General features: G+C 44.3%; 3 protein-coding genes and 1 long non-coding RNA gene across 5 annotated transcripts; all 4 read left to right on the top strand.

Moving 5' to 3' along the window:
* Positions 1-1,146: 1,146 nt before the first annotated feature.
* On the top strand, positions 1,147-5,335 carry ptgdsa (prostaglandin D2 synthase a). 2 transcript variants are annotated; one of them, XM_070850873.1, is made up of 7 exons: positions 1,147-1,335; positions 3,049-3,188; positions 3,682-3,758; positions 4,359-4,469; positions 4,583-4,684; positions 4,833-4,866; positions 5,042-5,335. In XM_070850873.1, exons 1-6 carry the CDS (start codon positions 1,240-1,242, stop codon positions 4,862-4,864), a joined length of 558 nt encoding a protein of 185 aa, XP_070706974.1. In that variant the 5' UTR covers positions 1,147-1,239; the 3' UTR covers positions 4,865-4,866; positions 5,042-5,335. The 2 variants fall into 2 exon arrangements, with proteins under 2 accessions (XP_070706974.1, XP_070706973.1); XM_070850872.1 differs by having other exon boundaries at positions 4,833-4,864; positions 5,039-5,335.
* Positions 5,336-8,575: 3,240 nt separating this feature from the next.
* On the top strand, positions 8,576-9,779 carry LOC139219346 (uncharacterized). Its single transcript, XR_011585707.1, has 3 exons — positions 8,576-8,614; positions 8,735-8,937; positions 9,529-9,779. It is a non-coding gene; the product is annotated as an uncharacterized lncRNA (long non-coding RNA).
* A 3,718-nt stretch (positions 9,780-13,497) lies between these two features.
* On the top strand, positions 13,498-14,389 carry LOC139218426 (protein AMBP-like). The gene is made up of 5 exons (XM_070849963.1): positions 13,498-13,574; positions 13,685-13,786; positions 13,906-13,949; positions 14,050-14,113; positions 14,299-14,389. Exons 1-4 carry the CDS (start codon positions 13,511-13,513, stop codon positions 14,107-14,109), a joined length of 270 nt encoding a protein of 89 aa, XP_070706064.1. The 5' UTR covers positions 13,498-13,510; the 3' UTR covers positions 14,110-14,113; positions 14,299-14,389.
* A 1,223-nt stretch (positions 14,390-15,612) lies between these two features.
* Positions 15,613-20,402, top strand: LOC139219103 (protein AMBP-like). The gene is made up of 10 exons (XM_070850899.1): positions 15,613-15,732; positions 16,443-16,585; positions 17,544-17,620; positions 17,728-17,844; positions 18,547-18,648; positions 18,956-19,011; positions 19,282-19,363; positions 19,459-19,626; positions 19,974-20,147; positions 20,322-20,402. The coding sequence occupies exons 1-10, from the start codon at positions 15,613-15,615 to the stop codon at positions 20,345-20,347; spliced, it is 1,065 nt and encodes a 354-aa protein (XP_070707000.1). The 3' UTR covers positions 20,348-20,402.
* The last annotated feature ends 2,077 nt before the right edge of the window (positions 20,403-22,479 follow it).

Consider the following 22,479-nt stretch of genomic DNA (forward strand, 5'->3'; position numbering starts at 1 on the left):
ATTTGGACTCTATTAGTAACTTGAAACACACTGGGGGGGTTTCCTCTTCGATAACTTCCAGGTAAAATGTCAGACGTGTTTGGTGTTTCCGTAGATTAAATTCTGGGTTCCTAACAGTGACATTTGGTCTCAGAAGTGTGAGTGGACCCTCTGGGCAGTCGAACTACTAAAGATTCTGTCAAATTTACATTCAGGAAGATCTCATTTCAGTGTTGTGAAGAAGGAGCTTCCTGCATTCTCACTTTGGGGGGATCGAATGTTTAAAAGCACAAGATAAGACTAATGATCTAATGTTTTATATGTCGCCAACCAAACTCAACAGTGAGTTCTTGTGGGCTGTAAACACACCTCCCACCAAACCACCTTTCAACATCCATCAGGGCCTCTAATTTTAGCAGCACTGAGCTGCTCTGCTCACCTCAGAAACACCAGAGATCTTAAAGCGTCTCCATTAAGTGAACTGGTCAGTGAACGTCCCTCTGACTAATGTGTCTGTACTCGTCTGTGGTTTTTGGGACGACAAAGCAGAGAAAAACTAAACTCTAAAAAGAGCTTCATAGTGAACCCGTGAGCCTCGTCTCTTCCTGGAAGGTGTATGACTAGTTTCTCCTGTCGTGACACGAGTGATAATTATGACTTTGCGTGTCTCACTGTGGTTGTGCAAACTTGTCCTGTTTTGCAAATATCAAACTTCAAATCGAGCCAAGAATCATTCTTCTCAGCAGTGGTGGAAAAGTACTGCACAGATCTGAAGAAGTTAATGAATCCTTTGATGCTTAAAGGACAGTTTGTTCCTGACACTTCTGAATGCAGAACTTTTACTTGTAATGGGATATTTTTTTAATATTGTGTGCTTGCTACCTTTACTTGAGGACATTTACTCCACCACTGAATAAGATGACCCCTCTGAGTGCGTCCCTGCCTTTGAGGACAGCACACAAGCTTCAGCTGATGCTGAGAGACCACAAGCAGCAGGACACATGAAGCAAGCAGGACGTGAAGTGTGAGTCCACACATCCCCAACACTTGGCCACTGTTCCCTGATCCCTGGCGGTGATTGGCTGACACCCAGGTGGGTGGATCAGGAGAAAAACAAACACTGCCACAGGCTCTGCCACTCTCTACCTGTCTGTCTGTCTGTCTGTCTCCGTCTGTCTGCCTACAGCTCGCTCCAGGCTCGGGCCACAGAAACCCTCTCTCAGCCTCCCGGTCCGTCCACCTTCCCCTCTCCGCGCGGCCATGAGGACCACGGCGGTTGCTGTTGTCATGGTGATGGTGTGCATGAGGATGGCACGTGCCGACGTGAAGCCGCAGAAAGATTTCAGTCTGCAGAGGGTGAGATGGACACACACACACACACACACACACTTCTAACTTCTGTTAATGTCCATCAGTGTGTTTGAGTCACTTTGATCTGAGTTCAGCAGGTTCTGGTCTCAATGTTTGTTGTCTGTCAAGTGACTCAACTGGTCAGGGACGTGGTGTCCTGTGTGTGTGTGTGTGTGTGTGTGTGTGTGTGTGTGTGTGTGTGTGTGTGTGTGTGTGTGTTTGCTCGTACAGCTATCTCTGTGAGAACTAATTTCAGACACTGAGGGTGAGAACACTCTTGTCACAGCTTCAGAGGGCTGTTTTAAGGTTCAGGTTAGAGTGAGAGGGCCGGTCTATGCAGTCTGTCAGTGAAGGTCCTCATAAGTATACAATTACCTGTGTGTGTGTGTGTGTGTGTGTGTGTGTGTGTGTGTGTGTGTGTGTGTGTGTGTGTGTGTGTTGCTGGGTCTTTTGAGGAGAACAATATTTTTCTAAACTATGTTGTTGTTGAAGCTGAAAGTCTTAAAGCATTATTTTGGTGCTAGTTAACATTAGATCAGTATTCTTTAGTTACAATATCCACTCTGTGTGTGTGTGTGTGTGTGTGTGTGTGTGTGTGTGTGTGTGTGTGTGTGTGTGTAGTCAGAGTTTGAGAACAGTGACTCAGTCGTTGTCCCAAAACAAACATTTATGGATTTAAGTCTCAAATTGTTATGATTAATAAATTTGTGAATCCTTATTTTCCTGGTTTCCTCACACACACTCTCACACACACACACACACTCTCACATACACACACACACACACACACACACACAGAGGTTGAGAGAGGTCAGTCTGACGTTTCCCATGGTAAACACATCATGAGAAATGTCTCAGTTGGTTGGTCTCCCTGCGGCGCTCTGAGGGTCTCTGTGCTGTGGGATTGTTCCTGGTGTGTGTTTGTGTAAAATAAGGGACGACATGTATGTAATAGGTCTGCTTGGTATTCCTGTGTGTGTTCTAAAGCAAAGACGTCGCTCACATGTCCGTAACATCCGGTCAGCGTCTTTAAGGATCTGTGAGCAGAAGCTGTGGTTTGCAGCAACATGGTGCAAAAACAGCTCATATTCTGTCCCGCTGGTGGTAAAGACACTAAAAATACACACATGCATGAAAAACAGCTTCATGGTTCATGAAGACAGGACGGCGTTCTTCCACGTTCCTGCTGATGGCAGGCAAAATGCTTTAAATCTCTCATCTCCTGTTTCTGTTTTCATTTGGTTTCTGCTTATTTCTTATTGTTTGTACGTAAAAAAAACACCTTTATGTGTGTTCAGCACTTTGTGGCTCTGCTTTCTGAAAGGGTTGTACAAATGATGAACATTTTAAAGGAGTAATGCACATTAAAAGGATGAGTGTGGTCGTCTGTGTAGCCTGAAGCTTCCTCCTCTGTTATAAATCTCCAGTTTGAGCCTCACAGGGGGGCTTGTTCCTTCATGTTTTCTATTTATTCACCTTCCTGCCTCCTTAAATACTCACAAACACACACAAACCATTTTCAGGTGTTTAAGTAACCTCAGCTAAAAACGGCGGCGTCCAGAAATCACTGAGAAACTATAAATACGGGAGATTTGTGTCGGTAGATTCAGTAGAAAACCACAGTGTTGGTTTAACGAGGAGAAAAACACTTAACAGCTTGAACCTTTGACAGTTTGACAGACTGTCACACACTTGAAACATCACTGTGTGTGTGTTTAGTTTGCAGGTAAATGGTACCGGATGGGCCTGGCCTACGACTCTCCAGGATTCGCCCCCTTCAGGGACAAGCTGAAGGCCTCAATGGGCGTCATCACGGCGCTGCCGAGCGGCAACGTCAACCTGACCATGTGGGAGGCCACGTGAGTACACAGGCCATCCCTCCTCTTCCTCTTCCTCTTCCTCTTCCTCTTCCTCTTCCTCCTTTCCCGCCTGTCACTCTCCAAACTCTCAGTTTAAACTCTCGGAGGGAAAGAAGCAGGAGAATCAGACGGACGGAGACACTTTAACTAACAGATATCACATTAAAACAATTCTTTTTCATGCTGCAAGTCTCCTGACATTTTATGGATAAATTTGAAATAAGGTTTTATCTGGTTGAAGATTGAAGCAGGTTAAATTAATAAGGAAGTTCTTGTTTCATCGTGTCGACACGTTAGAGCCAAAAGTCTGAACGTGTTGAAGGTTTTTAAATTCCTTAAACGTTTGGTGTCTGTAGGAGCTGCTGAAGTGGAGAAATCATCCTTTCAGTTTATGAGTTTAGGAGAAATGTACAGACACAAAGAAGTAAAATAAAGACCAGCGGTCTGACAGGTAGGGCTGGTTTCTGCCTGTGTGTGTGCTCCTGTGCTGCAGGCCGCTGGGCTGTCAGGTGAAGATGTACCACTATGAGAAGACCAGCGTACCTGGACAGTTCACCTACTTCAGCACACGTAAGTCTGCTCACGTCTCTTCTGTCTCACCGGGGCCTCACTTCCTCCAAGACAATGACAATCATGAGTTTGATCCAGGGTGCAAGAAGGAACACAAACATATCATTTTTGTCTCATCCCCTTTTTTAGATTCATAAAAAATGATGATGAACTTCTGTGTATTTGTCTTTTTTTATCTCTTTATTTTTAAAATCTGAAGCACTTTGAGTTTTTCCTCCTAATTAAAGAGTTGTTGTGAGAACTGCTAAATAGATTATGTCATAACTTTGGAGATGCTTTTTGTAAGTGTTTCCATTTAGTTCCTTCAGGTTTTCATGTTTTATTCTTTAACTGAACAAATACAAACACTCATTATACATTCTTTTGTATATTTTCATTCATATTAAGTATATTTTTATGATGGTGTCTTAGTTTCATTTGTCTCATGCAGACCAACTTCATTTGAAATCTTTTTTAAATTATTGAGTAATATTTTAAAGTGGAGTCGCCCCAAACTGTTGGTTCTTCTACTTTACAGATTTGACTAATTGAGCAGAATAATTGGTGTTTAGCACTTGAACGCACCAGATCACCTCACGTCTGCACTGTGTCTTCTGTCAGGCCACAACATGGTGAAGGACATCACAGTGGTGGACACCAACTACACCGACTACGCCCTGGTCCTCAAACACAAGGTCTTTAACAGAGAGTACACACAAGTGGCACTTTACGGTGAGACACACACACACACACACACACACACACACACTCACACACACACACTCACACACACACACACTTTTACATCCCGTCACTCGTCTGTGTGTCCATGTGTGTCTCTGCAGCTCGCTCTCACAGCGTCAGAAATAATGTGATTCAGAAGTTCAAAGCCTTGGCCCTGTCCCAAGGTTTCCCCGCAGAGTCGATTCTGACTCCGCCTCCAACAGGTAAAGGACAGGGAACACACACACACACACACACACATACACACATACACACATACACACACACACACACACACACACACACACACATGCACACATGCACACACACACACACACACACTCACATAATTCTACATTTTTTGTCCAACAGAAAATTGTCCACCATCAGGAACTCCACGTTAGGTGAGTCCTTTTTAAATCTATTACTCAAAGTGTGTGTTCACTCAGTCAGGTGTTTGTTCACTCAGGTGTGTTTGTTCAGTCAGGTGTGTGTTCAGTCAGTCAGGTGTGTGTTCAGTCAGGTGTGTGTTCAGTCAGTCAGGTGTGTGTGTGCTGAGTCTGTGTTTCTTCCTGTAGGCCCCCTGATGGACGTGATGAGGACGTATTCTGGTGTTCAGCATCACCGATGAAGAGCTACAGAAGAAACTCTCAGCCGTCGTTCTGGATGTCAGATGTCGACATGAACGCATAATTTTCTTTCATGCTGTCTTTTCCTTTAACTTCACGGCCCAAAATTGTACTTTTTATTTCTAATTGGGGAAAGTAGTTTTTTGGCTTTTATCAAATACTTTTTGGTGATCATCATTTTAACTGAGTTTTAAATGTTAACCTGAACACAGTCAATCAACAAATAAATGAAATTAGAAACATGAACCTGCAGCCTGAGTGTTTGATTGGCCCAGGACCAGGGGACCAGGGGCCCAGCGGCTCCAGGGCTCCTGCGACTGAGACTCTGCGTGACGTGACAGTGAAGAGTCACAAGAGAGAAACCGTCATGATGCATTTGAGGTGAGTTCTTATGTGTTTATCTACTGGACTTGAGAGGACCTGGTGACTCTGAGCAGTGTACAAAAGAACAGCACCGGAGGCTCCGTCCCCTCACCTGTCCGTCCTCTCACCTGTCCGTCCCCTCACCTGTCTGTCCCCTCACCTGTCCCTCCCCAGAGGAGCACAGGGTCCTGTGCACGTCCATGTCTGTCTGTTGCAGACTGCATGTGGTGTAGTTCACATATGAGCCCCCAGGGGGCAGATAGTACCCATCACTGCACATCAGTGTGCTGCATCCATTCATTGTCTATACTGTATTGGGGGGGAGGGGGGGGGGGGGGGGGGGGGGGGGGGCTGGAGCCACTCCCAGCTCACATTGGGTGAAAGGGGGGGGGGCACGCTGAACTGACAGGGCTGTCCTTTTTGCTAGCTGATGCTAAACCTTGTTATATAACCTAATAATCTTTATCCTATGATGCACTTTAGTGACTCACAGCCGTCCAGCCTTTCCCCCACTGATTATCACTCCTACATGTATTGATCAGTTTGTTTGTTTTAGCCTCAGACTCTGAAGTCCACTGATTCATTGCTGATTGTATACACACATGACACCCCCACAGATAGAAGGATGATCAGGACTTTGCTCTTTGAGTTTAGTTTTTCTTTTTTTTTGCATGTGTGTGGTGGGGTTTACAAACCCCAAATCAGCAGAGTGTCAGTTCTCCCGGGACAGGATGCAGAGTGCAGGGGGCCTGGTCCCTCTGCTGGTCCTGAGCTCGGCCTGGATCCTGCAGGCGGTCTCTTCGCTCCCAGAACCACCCATCGTGACGCAGCAGAGCTTTGACCTGGACCAGGTGAGTGGTTAAAACACACCTTTAATTAAAGCTGCAGGCAGCGTCGGGGTGTGTGGCGGCTTCGTCCTGTAGCCGGACTCCGACCCTTCCACGCAGCTCAGAGTTTTCATGTATTTTGGACAGTGGATCAAGGAGTTACATGCCATGAAAAGACAAAACAGTGAAAAAGAGAGAGCGAGTGGAGGAACAGTGATAAATAGTTACTCCTACAGGACACAAGGGGCGCTGTGACCTTAAAAATGCAAAACACCTGAACCCAAACTTCTACCTGCTCTGTGGAATGAACTCCCTGAAAAGAACTGATTACATTTTGTTTATGATGAACACATCTACAGAGTTATTACTAAACTTTCCTGGCTGGTTGTGTCACTACGCTGCAACGTTTCTCGGGTCGGGGAAATGACCAGTGTTGCCAACTACTCAGTGAGGAAAGTAGCTATAAGTACAACAATTTTTTGGATAAACGGTTTTAACTTGACAACATTAACAACATGGAGTAGGAGGCAGCATGGTGGTGCTGTGGTCAGCACTGTTACCTCACAGCTAGAAGGTTCCAGGTTCAAATCTTGGTTTGAACCTGGAATCTTTCTGTGTAGAGTTTTTCTCTCCAGGTACTCCGGCTTCCTCCCACAATCCAAAAGACATGCAAGCTGGGTTAATTGGTGACTCTAAATTGGCCGTAGGTGTGAGTGTTTGTCTGTCTCTGTCTTTGGCCCTGAGAAAGCAGCTTCACAGCTTCCCCAGTGTGACCACATGGGCGGCTGTGGGTCAGTGGTAGAGTGGCTCGTCCCTCAGTCAGAAGGTCGGGGGTTTGATCCCCAGCTCCTATGGGTCAACATGACAGTGTGGAACAGTGTTCAGCAGTAGCTAATGCCACGGTGGCTCCAGTCAGTTTTCAGGGTTTGATTCCCACTTTCTCTGTTTCTGAGCGTCCACTTTAGACTGAGACATGATGAGCCAGCTAGCTAGATTAGCTTCTGTCCCAGAGAGGCACACACACAGTGGACGAGGTGAGGAAGTGACTGAGGCTGTGTGGCTCAAATGCAGTGATTTATTTTAGTGTGACAGCGAAGAAACATCCACATTTCCATCCCGCTCTGTGAGCCAGGGGGGACCAGCGCGGCTCTGCAAGAGAATTTGGAAAGTCGCCAGATTTAGCGAGAAAGTCGTCAAGTTAGCAACACAGGAAATGAAGTCAGGACACTTCCGCAGCAGCAGATGACGTCAGAGCCTGAGCGGATTGTTGGCGGTTTTCTGCAGCTCGTTTTTCTGCTTTAAAAAGATGTTTGGAGGAGGAGAAGAAAACTGGAAAACTACCGGAGGAAAACATCATGAAGACACGGAGTTGGCTTTGGTTAATGAGGTCAGTCTGAGGCTGAATGACCGAACACAAACACAAACACATGGTCAGAAGCTAGCTAGTTAGCTAGCGCTAGCTAATTAGCTAACGCTAGCTAACCATGTTAACATGGGAACAGCTGGTACATTTTAATAATAATAATCCTTTATTGATCCCCATGGGGGAAATTCAAGTGTTGCAACAGTCCAATGTACAACATTAAAGTACAAAATTAAAAAATGCAAAGACAGTGTCAATGTATGACAGTGACGTCATGTATAATTAGCAGCAGGTGTGAGAACAGTGCAGATGTGTTGCTGTTTGGTACAATAGTTTAGTGTGGAATGGAGAAATATGTGCATGTTCAGTACTACAGTACTACGACTCCTCTCGGGCAGGCGGCTGCAGAGCAAGACCACCAGGCTGAGGATCAGCTTCTCTCCAGAAGCTGTTAGACTGCTGAACTCTGGTGGTGCTCTGTAGATCCCACGCCCCCACACACACCCACACACCTACCTGCACCAAGTACTTCTATTTTATTTTATATAGCACCTCTATTTTCTATATTTTATTTGTTGTTGGATATCTATCTGAAGAGGTAATTCCGTACCTCCCCGTGTGTAAACGTGTGTTGGTTTGACAAATACAGTTCCCTGAATCCTTGAATCCTTGAAATGTCAGTAATCACCATTAATGTCAAAACATTTAATTTGTGGTCACAAATAATTACTGAAGCTTAACAGCAAGTTTAAAAATGTACCTCAACAATGTAAATGTAAAGGGAATGAAATGAGAGAAAAGTCATCAGTGCAGATATCCACTTTTTTATTTCATCCATCAAATGTGTGCAGCCTTGTTCAACATGAAGGTGATACAGCTCCAACTTCTGATCACTTATTGATTGATTCTTTTTCCTTTCACGCTTCAGGTGGGCCGGCGTTCACCGCTGAGGAGCCGAGGAAGAGTCTTCAAGTTCGTCCAAATCCTCCTCACTTTTTATTCATCGGCATCCTGCAGTTCTCCACTTTCCAGCTGACTGTGAACACAACTTGTCTAAAATGTAATTGTTGTACGATTTTCTCCCACTTGCAGATGTGCGGACTGAAGCGACAACACGTTTGAAGAAGAGGAGCAGCAGCAGCAGCAGCAGCAGCAGCAGCAGCAGCAGCAGCAGCAGCAGCAGCCCCCCCCCGGTTGGATGTCCATAGCACCCCGACACCTCGAGCACATTCCCATGAGAGCGGATGAGGAGAAACCGTGTGAAACCGTGTGAAAGTGATGACGTGCAGAACAAGGTGGGCCCACAGGGAGCTACTTTAGCATCTTGTTCATTGTTTGTTTCTACTAATACTGACTTGATGTATATAGTCAGTTATTGTTGGAGCTAGTTTGTGATCCCATGACCTGATTAAGATCAATTACTGTGTTATTTAAGGGTTTACTGCATGTGTTTAACTGTTAAACCATCCTCCTCCTCAGCTGTTCCTCAGGCCGGAGTTTGGACTTGTTCTTTTAAACCTGTTTCATGTTCTCCCTGACCAGAAACAGTCCACAGTCACAGTTTCATCTCTTCACCTTTCACTCTAACTCTTCAGCTAGTTTGCTCTGCTTACGTGACATTTTAAAAGTCAGCAGCTCTTGTGAAAACTCCTGGTCTTCATCTGTTGTGGGTTCAATATTTCATCTGTTGTGAATCGTTGAAAGCCGTCGCCTGAAAAGAACAAGTCCAAAGGAGTGAGCTCTTCACTCTTTCATTATTGATTTGTACTATTTGATTTATTGGAAATGATTGTTGGAGCTGGCTTGTGATTCTCTGACCTGAGTAACATCTTTCTCCTTTAAAGTGTCTGGAGGTTCTAATGTAGCTCTGTGTTTTTTTTTCACAGGTTTCTCCAGATGAAGGTGATAAATGCGACCCGAGATCTTCTAGTGCGACAGGGCTGGTGGTGCGGTGGGATAAGTCGCTGCCATACAAGGCACTGAAGAATCAGAGGTGCCAGGTTCGATCCCCGCTGTCGGCAGCAGTGCCTGGAGCGTACAGAAGGGACTTGCGCGGGCAAGACCGGGGGGGGCGCTCTATCTCCCCGGAGTTTCCAAAGACTCAAGTAAAGGGTTATGCAGCTTTTTTTGTTGAAAACCCAAAAAAACACTTAGAAAAATTTTAGGCAGGATTTCCCTCATTTTAGACACTGGATTTAAACAGAGAAGGAAAATATGACTAAGTGTTGGTTTTTTTTTTTTTTTTTTTCCACCCTAAATCCAGTTCAAAATTGCAGAAAAAAATTTACTAAGTTTTTTTTGGTGAGAATTATGTATTTTAGAAGGGGGGGGAAAGACTAATTGTTTTGTGGCATCTATTATGCACTAGTCAAGTAGAGGGTATAAGTGTTTTCTACCCATTTGAGTCACAAATGATCAATGTCACATTGAACTGAATCTATGACCAGTAAAATACAGGATTCTGCTCAAAAATAAGTTGGGGTCATCCCTCAATCAGAAAGTCTAGGGTTCAATCCACAGCTGTGCAGTTAAATCACAATATCAAAGACACAGGAAACAAGATTTAGATTACACTTCTTTTTATTTCAGATATAAGACACAGTGAAGGTGCTGCTTCGCTCACTGGACATCCAGGAGGAACATGGAGGCACATCCTGTCAGACAGAGGAAGACAATGATTAACACCTCAGATCACTTTCACAGTCTACAAACTTTCCATGAAGAGCAGCAGAAGAGTAAAAAAAACAAACAACTTCCACTTCAGTTCATGTCTTTATGTAGAAATCAGTGCTAAACTGAGGCTCTCATACAAACACAGTTCTGTTTGGATCCACAGCTGATTCAGGTTCTCCTGTTGCATCCTGGGAAAACACAAAGAGAGCACAACTTTTCTCTTTTGTTCATACATGATGCTGCTAACGGGCGCCTCCTGAGAGACAAAGGTAACGACAGTCTGGTTCAGCTTCTCCTCCTGGGAAAACACAGAGAGAGACCAGACAGAAAGTTCAACTTGTGATCTGTTCATGGATCATTTGGAAACTGTTCTCTTCATTTTCAATAAAGTTTGATGTGACAACATCCTGTGTTCATCTTTGATACTTTTATTTTAGAGTCTCCCTTTACAGACAGGCTCTAAGAGAGAACTAACAAGTCCAACATTTAGTGACATTAGAGAACTGTTTTCTACTTGGAAATCATCCTCATATTAGGAAAGAGGAGAAACAAGTAGTTCAGGAAGAAATCAGAGTTTGTGGATGAAAGTGAGGAGAAAATAAAAGCTCACAGGTCAAGAGGAGCACCACCTGCAACAGGAAAGAGATTTTCACAATAAAACTCCAGCCCTTTACTCAAGCAAAAAGGAAATGCATGACAGATGAAGTTCACCTGCAAACAGACTAAATGTGACAATAAAGTTTGATTTCTCACTTCAGCTGCTACAAAGTCCCTTAACTGGAACACGCTCCCACCATGATGCGTTCAGGGCACCAAGTGATGATTTTTCCCCTCAAAGGGTGGAGTGGACACACCTGAGCAACATCTCTGCTCCTGAAGGAGATCAGTTAGAAACAAGCCACATGTTAGCCACTGATTATTGACCCTGTAGTCCAGTTATTAGTCATTATTCACAACTTTAACATTAAATCAAACAGGACTTTAAATCATCATTACAGTAGGTGTGAGCTTTAACTCTGCTCCTGCTGCAGAGAGTCTGTGTGCTCACCTGTTTCATCCTCTGAAGCTGCAGCAGCTGATTAACAGGAAACAGCTGCGATCAATGAGGCCCGATGAGGAACCTCTGGAGGTTCTAGTACAAACAGAGAACCATCAGTGTTTATTACAACAGTAATCTGGTACTTTTGTTCCCAAACAGGTTCACCAGCCACAATGAAACCACCAATATATCCAAAAATAAAGCTGTGCAGTTAGCTAGCATTAGCTAATTAGCTAACAACTGACCACTGATTGGTTTGTGTGGCCATTCAGCCTCAGACTGACCTCATTAACCAAAGCAAACTCCACGTCTCCATGATGTTTCCTCCAGTGGTTCCACTTGATGAAGCAGAAAAATGAGCCCAAGTAAAGAGTCCGACTGTTTGCAGCAGAAGGGGAAGAGCCGACTGGCGTTTGAGAGAGCGGAATCTTCCGTATTTATTGTGATTGGCCCACCGTGCGGCCAATCACATGCGAGAACAGAGTAGGATCATACCATTATGTGACAGTAGGAAGGGAGACAGCTGCGAGAGAACATTAGAACCATCAGTGTTTATTACAACAGTAATCTGGTACTTTTGTTTCCAAACAGGTTCACCAGCCATGAATGAAACCATCAATATATCCAAAAATATAGCTGTGCACCTTAGCTAGCATTAGCTAATTAGCTTACAACAGCGTCTCCCAGAAAGATTCCAGGTTCAAACTGGGATTTGAACCTGGAACCTTCTAGCTGTGAGGCAACAGTGCTGACCACAGCACCACCATGCTGCCTTCTACTCCATGTACAGTGATCCTCAAAACATCTAGTGTCTGACTTTTGTGAAGTCAGTGCTGGATGAGGTACAGTTGGCCATCAAGGCTTTTGAGGGAGAGCAGGTAGATCCTCTGAAACTTCTTGACAGCTTGGTTAGCCTGATCAAGTCTGTGAGTAGCAGGGTGCTGAATCCACTGGCAAATACTGATGTACTCAAAGAGCCAGTTGATGGATCCATCAGTCCCAAACCGTAGCTTGGTTACCTTCTTGAGTCAAAGGCAGCTGAGCTCCACCTTGCGCCTGAGGAGAAGAACAATGTGAGAAAGCGGTGTGTAGCCTTCAGCATCTCCCTCACTGATGAGCTGAGGGTGAGACTGCCGGACAACATTGAAGCATTGCAGCACATGTCAGTTTTCAATGTAGAGGAAACTCTAAAGCACAATAAGAGCCTGGGAGAAACAGAAAAACTAGCCAAGCTCCTTGGCTACTGTCCTGCAGAGAGAGACAACACTGTCCAGCAGTGGCCTGGGCTTCTGGGGTGAGATTTGGAAGTTCAGGGATGCAGCTGATATCAAGCTCAGGTACACAGAGCAGGTAGAAGTTTGGGTTCAGGTGTTTTGCATTTTTAAGGTCACAGCGCCCCTTGTGTCCTGTAGGAGTAACTATTTATTACTGTTCCTCCACTCGCTTTCTCTTTTTCACTGTTTGTTCTTGGAGGCAGCATGGTGGTGCTGTGGTCAGCACTGTTGCCTCACAGCTGTGTGGAGTTGTGGTAATTTGAGTTCAGCAGGTCCCCTCTGTGTCACAAAATAAAATTGATAATTATTAGGTTTTACTACAGGTTCTGTTATCAAGCAGTTGTATTTTGCAGATGTCCTGCTGTGCAGTAAATGCTTCTGCGTCTCTTGCAGTTCATGGGGAAGTGGTTGGAGGTGGCGGTTGTTTCCACATGTCCTCACTACATGCAGCGCAGGAGGGGAAACCCCGTCGTCGTTGCACTGGAGCTGCAACATGTTGCCTCTGAGGGCAAGTTCACCATGACGGCCTCGAGCTTCAGGTCAGACTCACGCACGGTGCAGCAGACACACAGTTTAAAGTATTCAGTGTAACCTGGGATGTGTGTGTGTGTGTGTGTAGGAATGGTTCATGTGTGCAGACGTCCACAGATTATGGTTTGACCGACACTCCGGGGCGATTCTTCCACCATGTTGCAAGTATGTTCCTCCAGCATCTTCCTCTCCTAATCTTTCTTTATTCACATGCACACTCTGCCCACACCTCCCACACCACGGCAACGAGAGCAGGTTGGCTCTTCCTCCTCCGATCACGCTGTCCTGTCTGCAGGGTTCAACGCCGACGTCGACTCCTTTGTGGTTCAGACGGGCTATGACGAGTACGTGATGATGCTTCAGCTGAGCACAGAGAATCCATCAGGAAACAAAACCACCATCGTCAAGCTTTATAGTGAGTGATGAGGTTTGGATCCATCGGTGTGGTCGTTTCTTTTACTCTTAGCACCAATATGGTGTTTTCCATTGGATCCATCAGTGTGATGGTGGTTCTGTCCTCTTCAGGTCGGACTATGAACGTGACGGTGGCAATGCTGGACAACTTTAAAGCTCTGGTCAGACAACAAGAAATGAGCGACAACGCCATCATCATGAATCAGAGCAAAGGTGCAAACACAGATCTGCACAAACATCCAGAAATAGCACTAAAAAGCATTCATAATAAATGTGAAAAGTCTGAAAGATGATGACATCTTCAGTGGCTTTCTGTCTCCATCTCCTCCCAGGTGAGTGTGTTCCAGGTGAGCAGCTCGTCCCGCCTCAGCCTCAGGTACCTGCTGCACACTGCAACACACTGAAACCACAGATGTGTGTTTGTATGGAGGTCAGTTGGTCACCAGCTGTGTGCACATCATGTGTCTGTCATTCAGAGGTCGAAGAGAAATGTGGTGAAACCTGTGGTTCCTGCACAAGAAGAGGACACAGTTTGACCAGGTGAGAGGACCCCCCCCCCCAGCCACACCTCCCCAGGCCCCTTCATCACCATCCTCCACCTCTCTCATGACTCACTGAGCCCATCCTGTCTGTCCTCTGGCCCCTGCTGCTTTATACCCCCCCATGATGCATGTTGCACTTCTGTACAATTTTAGCCGATTAATAAATGTTTGTTGACTTTTCAGGGTGGGAGATGATGTGGAATAAATGAAGAGGAGTTCACTCTTTTTCTAACACCATGCACAAAAACATGGAATACTAAATATCTCAACATCTCAACATGCAAGTGTAAAACAATTATCTCGAGATTTTTCTGTTTCCATCATATTGAATATTTAAAACGTCTAACAACACACAGGCTCTTAGTTTTGAAGGACCTGTCTGATGGAGATAACTGTGGTTAGTTATTTAAGAGAGTGCGTTTCAGACTTTAGACGTGCTCGTGGTTTGGTCTACCTGGTTAACAGGTATGCTACATGAGTGTGTGAGCTCAGTAAGTCTTGGCATCTGTAAAAGAACACGTGACACTCAGCAGACAATCATGTTTCCTCACTATTCATTCTATAATTATAATAATTGTTAAGCACACAGTTTTATCAGTGCTGACTCTCTGTGGGAACCCCGCCTGCTGTATGAATACTGCATGTTAACACTACTTTATTATGGTGTTTTATTCTAATATACTTGGAAGATTTAAGACACTTTGCAAATAAAGTGATTGTTTATCTGGACCTTCCAGAGTTCACACTGCAGCTTCAGTCTGTCTTAATGGTCAACAGGTTTAATTTTGCCAAACATTTTCATGTTTCTTGGCTTCCTATTCTTTTGACCACTTATTTATGAGTTCCAAACATTTATAAATGACAGAAAAAGTCTCATAGTAAAGTCTAAATGACGTCACCAACATGTTCATAATGCAGAGTAAGACAACTGATGCTTAAATCCAAACTGTCTTCAGTGAGATTGTGCAGACCTGCAGTGTTATTTACCTTGAGAAAATTAGTCATGTGGAAGATAATCTTAGCTCCTCAGGCTTTTTAAGTATCATAACACATCGTCTTGATGGATTATTTATTGATTAATAATGGATGCAGCTCTGGTGTGCTTCCCTGTTATGCAGAGTGGACGGGTGCTCGTCGGATGAAAGTAATAACTGAGGATTGAAAACACTGATAAATGTAAAATGTCCTATAAATGCTCATTGGCTTTCTAACATACACACAATACAGGATCAATCACGCAGTGGTTACTCATTAGTCTCTCAGAACACGTATTGATTTGTTGATGTTGCCAAAACTCTGAAGTCCAACGTTTAAGAGGTCAGCTGCTCGGACGATTGGGAGAGCCAGAGAGGCAGAACTTTGTCCTTCCAGCCTGCTTGTTTGTTTTTTGCTTGGCTGTGGGGGTCAATGGCCGGCAGAGAGGGGGTGTCAGACACGGTGAGGCAGTACTCAGTGCTTCAGTCCTGTCAGAGACGAGTGGACAGACAGACCGCCAGGATGCACAAAGCAGCGACTCTGGTATCTCTGCTGGTACTAGGGTGGACCTGGACTCTCCAGGGGCTCCCTGTACTCCCAGAGCCTCTCTACCCCACGCAGGAGAACTTTGATCTGGCCCGGGTGAGTGGACGACTTCTGCACTCTTTTATGGATGATATTCTACGGTTTGGGATTTAGACATTCAGTATAAAAAAGGTAAAAGACAGAACTGCTATCCCTGTTTTTTTCAATCAGTACCTTTACTTATACATTTTTATTCTGTACACTTATATTTTGAGAATAAAATGTTTCACCCTGCATGCATGTCATATGTTAGTGGCCTAAAAATATCCATCTTAAATAGAAGATTAGATCCAAATGATTAAGAAACATTAAAGCAACTGGGAATACAGATGAGAGACACATGAAAAGTGGCGTACAATACTCATAAGTAAGAATTACATTAAATGAGATTAAATAACAATAAAAACTAAACTAAAAATAAAACCTAAACCAGCAAATACGCTTTAAAAAGGAATTAAAGTTAAACTTAAATTGAAAACAAAAAGAAACTTAAAATACAAACTTATCTCTATCTTTATGTATATATATATATATATATATATATATATATATATATATATATATTTCTCTTTGTGTTTCTACTCTTATTGTTTCACTTTGTGTGCTTATTTCATACTTTATCTTTTATCATTGTTTCAGGCACTGTTATACTGTGTATAACTAATAAAGGTCTGATGTCTTCTGCACTGACCCAACAGGACCTGATACACTTATTGTATTATGTCTGTGAAATGCAAACACCTCACGGTCAACTGTCTCTCCAACAGTTTCTGGGAACGTGGCACGATGTTGTAGTGGCGACCACATGCACCCACATGCTGAGCCACAGGGCGGACGCAGCCATCGGTAAACTGGTGCTGGAGAGAGGAACGACTGAAGGCAAACTGAAGATGACTCTGACCGGCCTCAGGTCTGTAAGAAGGGCATGTATCACACACACACACACACACACACACACACACACACACACACACACACACACACATTTACACACATGCATGCACGCTAATGCACAAAACACAGAAATACTCTCTCATTCTACTATGAATACTTACAAATAAGAAATATACTAAAAACAGTAACTATAAAAATGAATAAATAAAAACACCAAAGAAGAAAATGTGAATAAAAATGAAAAGAATTTACAGAAAATCCAACAAATCTTTAAACTTCGACTCTCAACATTATAATCCTTAAATAGTATTAGAACATTTGATTAATGCTTATGAGATATCACGAAAAGATCATTTTTGTCAGTTTAACAAGAATAATTAATTAAAAAATGTGTAAATATATTATGTAACACACAGTGTAGGGTAATCCTGACGGTGTTTTAAAAACCACTACATTTCAGGGAAGTAATATAATCTAATATAATATTGTTCTTTTAACTCCACTTGTTCTGCATCTTTATTTACTTTTTAAGATTCAAGTTCAAAACATAATCAACTGATAAATTATGCAGAATTATTTAAGATGAAGATACACAAACCTGAACAGCTGTAACGTTAAAGTGAAAAACACATGAATGCACCAATAATAATTAATAACGATTAATGCTTTTACTTTTGGTACTTTAAGTATATATTGATGCTAATCTATATGTACAGTAGTATTGTTGCTTTTCGTTCCCTCTGTGCCTTACAGATATCTTCCTGCTGAAGGTTATTCTAGTTATTATGATGAACTAAAACTAAACTAAAACCTAAAACTAGGTGTGAAAAGACTTCTTAGTTCACTGAAATAGAAATAAAAACTAAACTTTTGACAGAAAAGAAAAGTAAAATGATGCCGTGTGCTGAAATAAACAATACAAATATACATGTGTGTGTGTGTGTGTGTGTGTGTGTGTGTGTGTGTGTGTGCAGACATGGGTCATGTAAGGAGATGTCTGGAGACTACGAGCTGACAGCCACACCGGGACGATTCCTCTACCACATTAAAAGTACGTCTCTCTCCATCTGTGCAGCTCTTTTTGCTGTGTAATGTTGCAGTGATGCAGATCTCTGTTCGGCCCCTGTTGTCCCTCCCCCCCTCCCCCCCCACCAACAGAGTGGGGCGCAGACGTCGACGCCTACGTGGTCCACACCAACTACAACGAGTACGCCATAGTGATAATGGACAAACAGAAGTCCTCTGGGGAAAAGAGCACCTCGGTGAAGCTTTACAGTGAGTGGACAGATGCACCGCAGCATCTCCTCATCAGGCCCACTGGGCTCTTTTTCCTCCATAACATGACTTCACACGGTCCAAAATACACATTTAGGTTCATTGTGCCTCACTTTTCCTCTCTGCATCTGTAGATTTCCAGCTCTAACACACACAGAGGGGCTTCTTTATCATTCTGAATACTGTATAAATCCCAAAGGTCAATTCATTTTACAATCAACCATCTATAAAAGAGGAATACCCAGAGCCGGATTCATTTTATGACTAGAAACATTTCCTACAAACTGCAAGCATTATCCCACTTATTACACAGCTTCATACTAGAAGATAATAGTGATGATTTAACATGAAATACTAGTTTAAAGATGATTTTATTGCTTTTGCTATCAGTGCTACGCCCATAGCAACGGTTAGTTATACTTTGCAATACAAAAAACAGGTATTAACTCTGTAAAAAACTTTTGTTCTAACATGTCAACAAAATATAAAAGAATTTAGAACCTGCTTCACCCAGTGATCAGATTTCTGTTCTAGAAATGTATGGAACTTAGTGCACATTTAAAAATGTTAGAAAACTTTTTAAGTTATTCGTCGTAATCTAATTAATCAGCTGGAGAAGTTTCTATTATTCATTCCTTTGACCTGTGGTGTATTTAAACCACGTTAAAGGTTCAGTCTGTCTAAACGTCTCTGTGCTCTCAGGTCGGACGAGGTCAGTGAGAGCAACCGTGCTGGACGACTTCAAAACGCTGGTCAGACAGCAGGGGATGGCCGACGACTCTGTTATCATGAAGCAGGACAAAGGTTTCATGTGTTTCTTTAATGGCTAATTGTCTTATATATTTTCTACCATCTGTCTGTTTCCTCCCACCTTCTCTCTACTGTTTGTTGCCTTTTTCTTGTTTTAAACTCATCTTCATCCTCACTTTTGTTGGACCTCGCTGCTCCTCGAGTGTCCTGCCGTGCTCTTCTGTCACTTTGTAAACTAAATCTCTTAAAAATGTCCTACAGGAGGAAGTTTGTCAAACAAACGAACCAACACACAGATACGATAAGAATACGAGAAGACGTTATAGTTGGAGAACAATGTTTGGATGTTGTCTCTCTGCAGGTGACTGTGTACCTGGGCTTCAGGTGGCAGCAGCTTCCCCTCAGCCTGAGCCGCAGGTACCTGAAATCCCTTTGTTCAATCTGTAATTGTTCTTGTCCTCATCATGAGCAGAACCAGTGGTTAGTGGTGGCAGCAGTGTTAAAACAAGACTGATGGATTTTCCTCCAGTGACGCTCAGATTTATTGGCATCATTGTAAAACGTGTGTTAAAATATTGATGATGTATCTGATGCATGATGGACTGAGGGAACATTTAAGGGGAATGTATGTGTGGTGATGGGGAGGCTCTGTATCTCTGACTGAGTCTCTCTCTGGCCGTGATGAAGAGGAGGAAGAGGAGCGTGGTGCCGTCTTTGGCTCCCGCAGAAGTGGAGGGTTCTGGTGAAGAACTGTATTTCAATGGAACGGGTAAGTGACCAGCGGACCGATCACGCCCTCACACTCTGAGACGTAGATGTCCGGCTGACATAGATGCCGTCTCCCCCGCTCTGTCTCCCCCGTAGAGGCCTGTGGGGCAGAACCAGAGACAGGACCGTGCTTTGGGATGCACCAGCGCTACTTCTACAACTCCTCCTCCATGAGCTGTGAAATCTTCAAGTATGGAGGGTGTTTGGGCAACCAGAACAACTTTGACACTGAGAGGGAGTGTCTGCAGAGATGTCGCACTGAGGGTGAGCAGTGAAATACCAAACACCATATCTGTGTGTGGGATGATTGCACAAGACGTGCAGCGTCAGGAGCTGGAACGGCTGTTTCCCCATGTACAGTTAAGGCAGGGAGGATGTGGACTCTTGGATTTCCTGCTAGAACAGGTTCTCAAAGCTAAATGACCAAAAAACATGATTTGTCTCCTGGCAGACGTTGCTGCTGCAGCTGTTCTCAGCCTGTCTGCACATTTTACAATAGCAGGACAATCTGACCACACTGAAGACACACATCTATTTATGTTGGAAAGACACTGAAATGTGCATTTAGCATGATATGGTACCTTTACAACGCCTCTGTTCTGCCTCCCTAGCTGTGTGTCGCCTGCCTCTGGCGCCCCGGGCCTGCTCAGGCCAGCCACCCATCTGGGCCTTTGACTCCGGCATGGGTCTGTGTGTGCCCTACAAAAAGGACTACTGCCAGGCCAATGCCAACATGTTCTACAGCAAGGCCGAGTGCGAGGAGTACTGCGGGGTGGAGAAAGATGGTGAGATGATGACAGAGGCATAAAGAAACAGAGAAAACATGTGGACGAGCAGGTCCAGGTCAACCTGATAAACACAAGGAGAACTTCTTCACACACACACTCAACACTAGAAAACACACCACATCTGCTCCCATGTGTAATAACAGCGTTCGATGTGCTGCTGCTCTTTTGCAGACGCGGACCTCGTGAAGGCACACTGAGCGAGACGAGGAAACATTTCTGCTGCAGCGTCAACCAGCATCACATCAGGCGAACAATAAAGAAACGGGATTTTATCTCAGCACTCACTAAATATGTGAAGTCACGTCACAGCAGACAAATAAAACCAGTCATTACTACTCTACTGTTTGTCTCTCGCTGTTTTTCCTGGACTCCCCCCCCCCCTGCTGATGCGGCTGCTTCCTTGATATGCTCCTTATTCTGCTGCTCAGACTGTTGAAGACTATAAACTAGGTAAATGTTCACTGAGCTGATGAGAAGTCGGCTCATTTCCTCATTGACTTCCATCCAATCAGAGCCAGTGGAGTCGCCCCCTGCTGGACTTTAGAGAGGATGCAGCTTTAAGGCTCTTCAGCATCTGCCTCACTTTTTTTTTAGACCTGGAAGCGACGCGCACTTCATTCTTACTCTTCATCTCAGCCAGGACTCTGAGATGAGCCACGTGTGCTGTGCTGCTCCCAGGTGAACTCACTCTGACGGTTAATCAGTAAAATATTAAACTTTTAATGTGAACTGTGTGTCGTTTGACTTGGCCGAGCAACTGACTATTCAAACTTGAACTTCAGACATCAAAAATCTTGATATTTGTTTTGTAGGAGGACTTTCCTGGACAACTTTAGATGTTGCCATCTTGTTAGAAGAGACAGGATCAAGTGTATTTATCTTAAAAAGGTTCACTCTTCCCAAAAGAGGTAGTGATAAAGCTGTCCGACGGGCCAGATCCAGGCCAGCGAGGGAGGGGGTGGTGTGTATGCCCAAATAAACAAAACCTGATGGGTTTGCTTAGCAATAAAGTGATTCACTAATCAGATCTAAGTGCCCAGTGGGTCCTCCTGCTGTATCTACTAGACCAAGCAGCAGTGGGTCTGAACCAGCAAAGGTTTTCATCATCCATGCAGCCAGTTTGTCATCTACTGAGCACAGCCAGGGGGGGGCGATGCTGCTCTATTTACAGAGGATTCACATGGATTTCACACAATCTGAATCTCTCTCTCTCTCACACACACACACACACACTTCTACAGTGAAAGACACAAGCAGCAGCACCTTCCTCATTCCTGTGTCATTAGCTCTTCGTCTTCCATCTTAACTCTCTCCTCGCTCTTTAAGTTTGTTTTTTACAGCGAATGACTCATTCACCACTGAAAGATCAGCACATAACCTCACCGTTACTTACCCTCTCTCTCCCTCTCTCTCCCTCTCTCTCCCTCTCTCTCTCCTGTGAAGGAGCCAGGCTTCCTGCTCTTAGTTCCCAGAGTTCCCGGCTGCTGGCAGGAGAATGCTGGGAATATCCGGAGAGGAAGGGGAAGTGACATCACAGCGGTGACCTTCCGTACCAGGCCATATCACCTGGTGCTGGCTGGAGGAGAGCTACCAAACAAACTTAAAAACACACACACACACACACACACACATTCAGTGAGAAACATTATTGACACACGTCAGGCTGCTTTCCAGGAGGAGAGAACCAGGAGGAGAACTCGAGTTCTCATGAAGAGAGAGAGGAAGCGATAACTTCAAGTGCTCGTGCAGAAAACTTTCCAGCAGCTCTGAACAGACGGCCGAGCCGAACACGTCTCTGACAGGAAGAGCTCCCTCCGGGCTTCATCTGGTTCCTCACGTCAGCTCAAGACTTCTGTCTGCGCTTCTACTCATGGGTCACGTTAGAATCAGGTTAGAGGACGGGTTTATTTGACAGTCAGGACACTTTGAAGGATAAAACCAGACATCTACCCCCCCCTGACTGTCCACGTGGAGCTCAAGGCCTCCACAGCGTCCACCATCCTGTGGTGTCACAGCAGGCTTCACCCTCAGCTCGGCCATCAGACGTGGACTGAATGATCTTTCTTCCTGCACAGAGGTGGAAATATCTGAGTACATGTACTCCGTTTGTCATATTCAGATTTGACACTGATGAGCTTTTAAAGTTCAGTGTATTGTCAAACATTAAACAGTGTGAACATCAGCTCCTGAGATGGTTTCAGATTCATCTTGTGGTCCTTCAGAGGGGCCGACAAGACAGTGACCACAGCACCAAACTACCTGCTTGCACATGAACAGTGTAATAATAACCCTGTTTCTGCAGAGTGAGCACGTTTCCTTCTGGTACTTT

The sequence above is a fragment of the Pempheris klunzingeri genome, chromosome 19 (genome assembly GCF_042242105.1).
Source record: "Pempheris klunzingeri isolate RE-2024b chromosome 19, fPemKlu1.hap1, whole genome shotgun sequence".
In the NCBI taxonomy this organism is placed as follows: domain Eukaryota; kingdom Metazoa; phylum Chordata; class Actinopteri; order Acropomatiformes; family Pempheridae; genus Pempheris; species Pempheris klunzingeri.

Coding starts and splice junctions, on each gene's coding strand:
- LOC139219103 (XM_070850899.1), top strand. CDS start 15,613: ATGCACAAAGCAGCGACTCTGGTATCTCTGCTGGTACTAGGGTGGACC. Junction 16,586..17,543: donor ATGACTCTGACCGGCCTCAG/GTCTGTAAGAAG, acceptor GTGTGTGTGCAG/ACATGGGTCATGTAAGGAGA. Junction 17,845..18,546: donor CACCTCGGTGAAGCTTTACA/GTGAGTGGACAG, acceptor CTGTGCTCTCAG/GTCGGACGAGGTCAGTGAGA.
- LOC139218426 (XM_070849963.1), top strand. CDS start 13,511: ATGATGCTTCAGCTGAGCACAGAGAATCCATCAGGAAACAAAACCACC. Junction 13,787..13,905: donor CATCATGAATCAGAGCAAAG/GTGCAAACACAG, acceptor ATCTCCTCCCAG/GTGAGTGTGTTCCAGGTGAG. Junction 13,950..14,049: donor TCGTCCCGCCTCAGCCTCAG/GTACCTGCTGCA, acceptor TCTGTCATTCAG/AGGTCGAAGAGAAATGTGGT.
- ptgdsa (XM_070850873.1), top strand. CDS start 1,240: ATGAGGACCACGGCGGTTGCTGTTGTCATGGTGATGGTGTGCATGAGG. Junction 4,470..4,582: donor CACACAAGTGGCACTTTACG/GTGAGACACACA, acceptor GTGTCTCTGCAG/CTCGCTCTCACAGCGTCAGA. Junction 4,685..4,832: donor TCTGACTCCGCCTCCAACAG/GTAAAGGACAGG, acceptor TTTGTCCAACAG/AAAATTGTCCACCATCAGGA.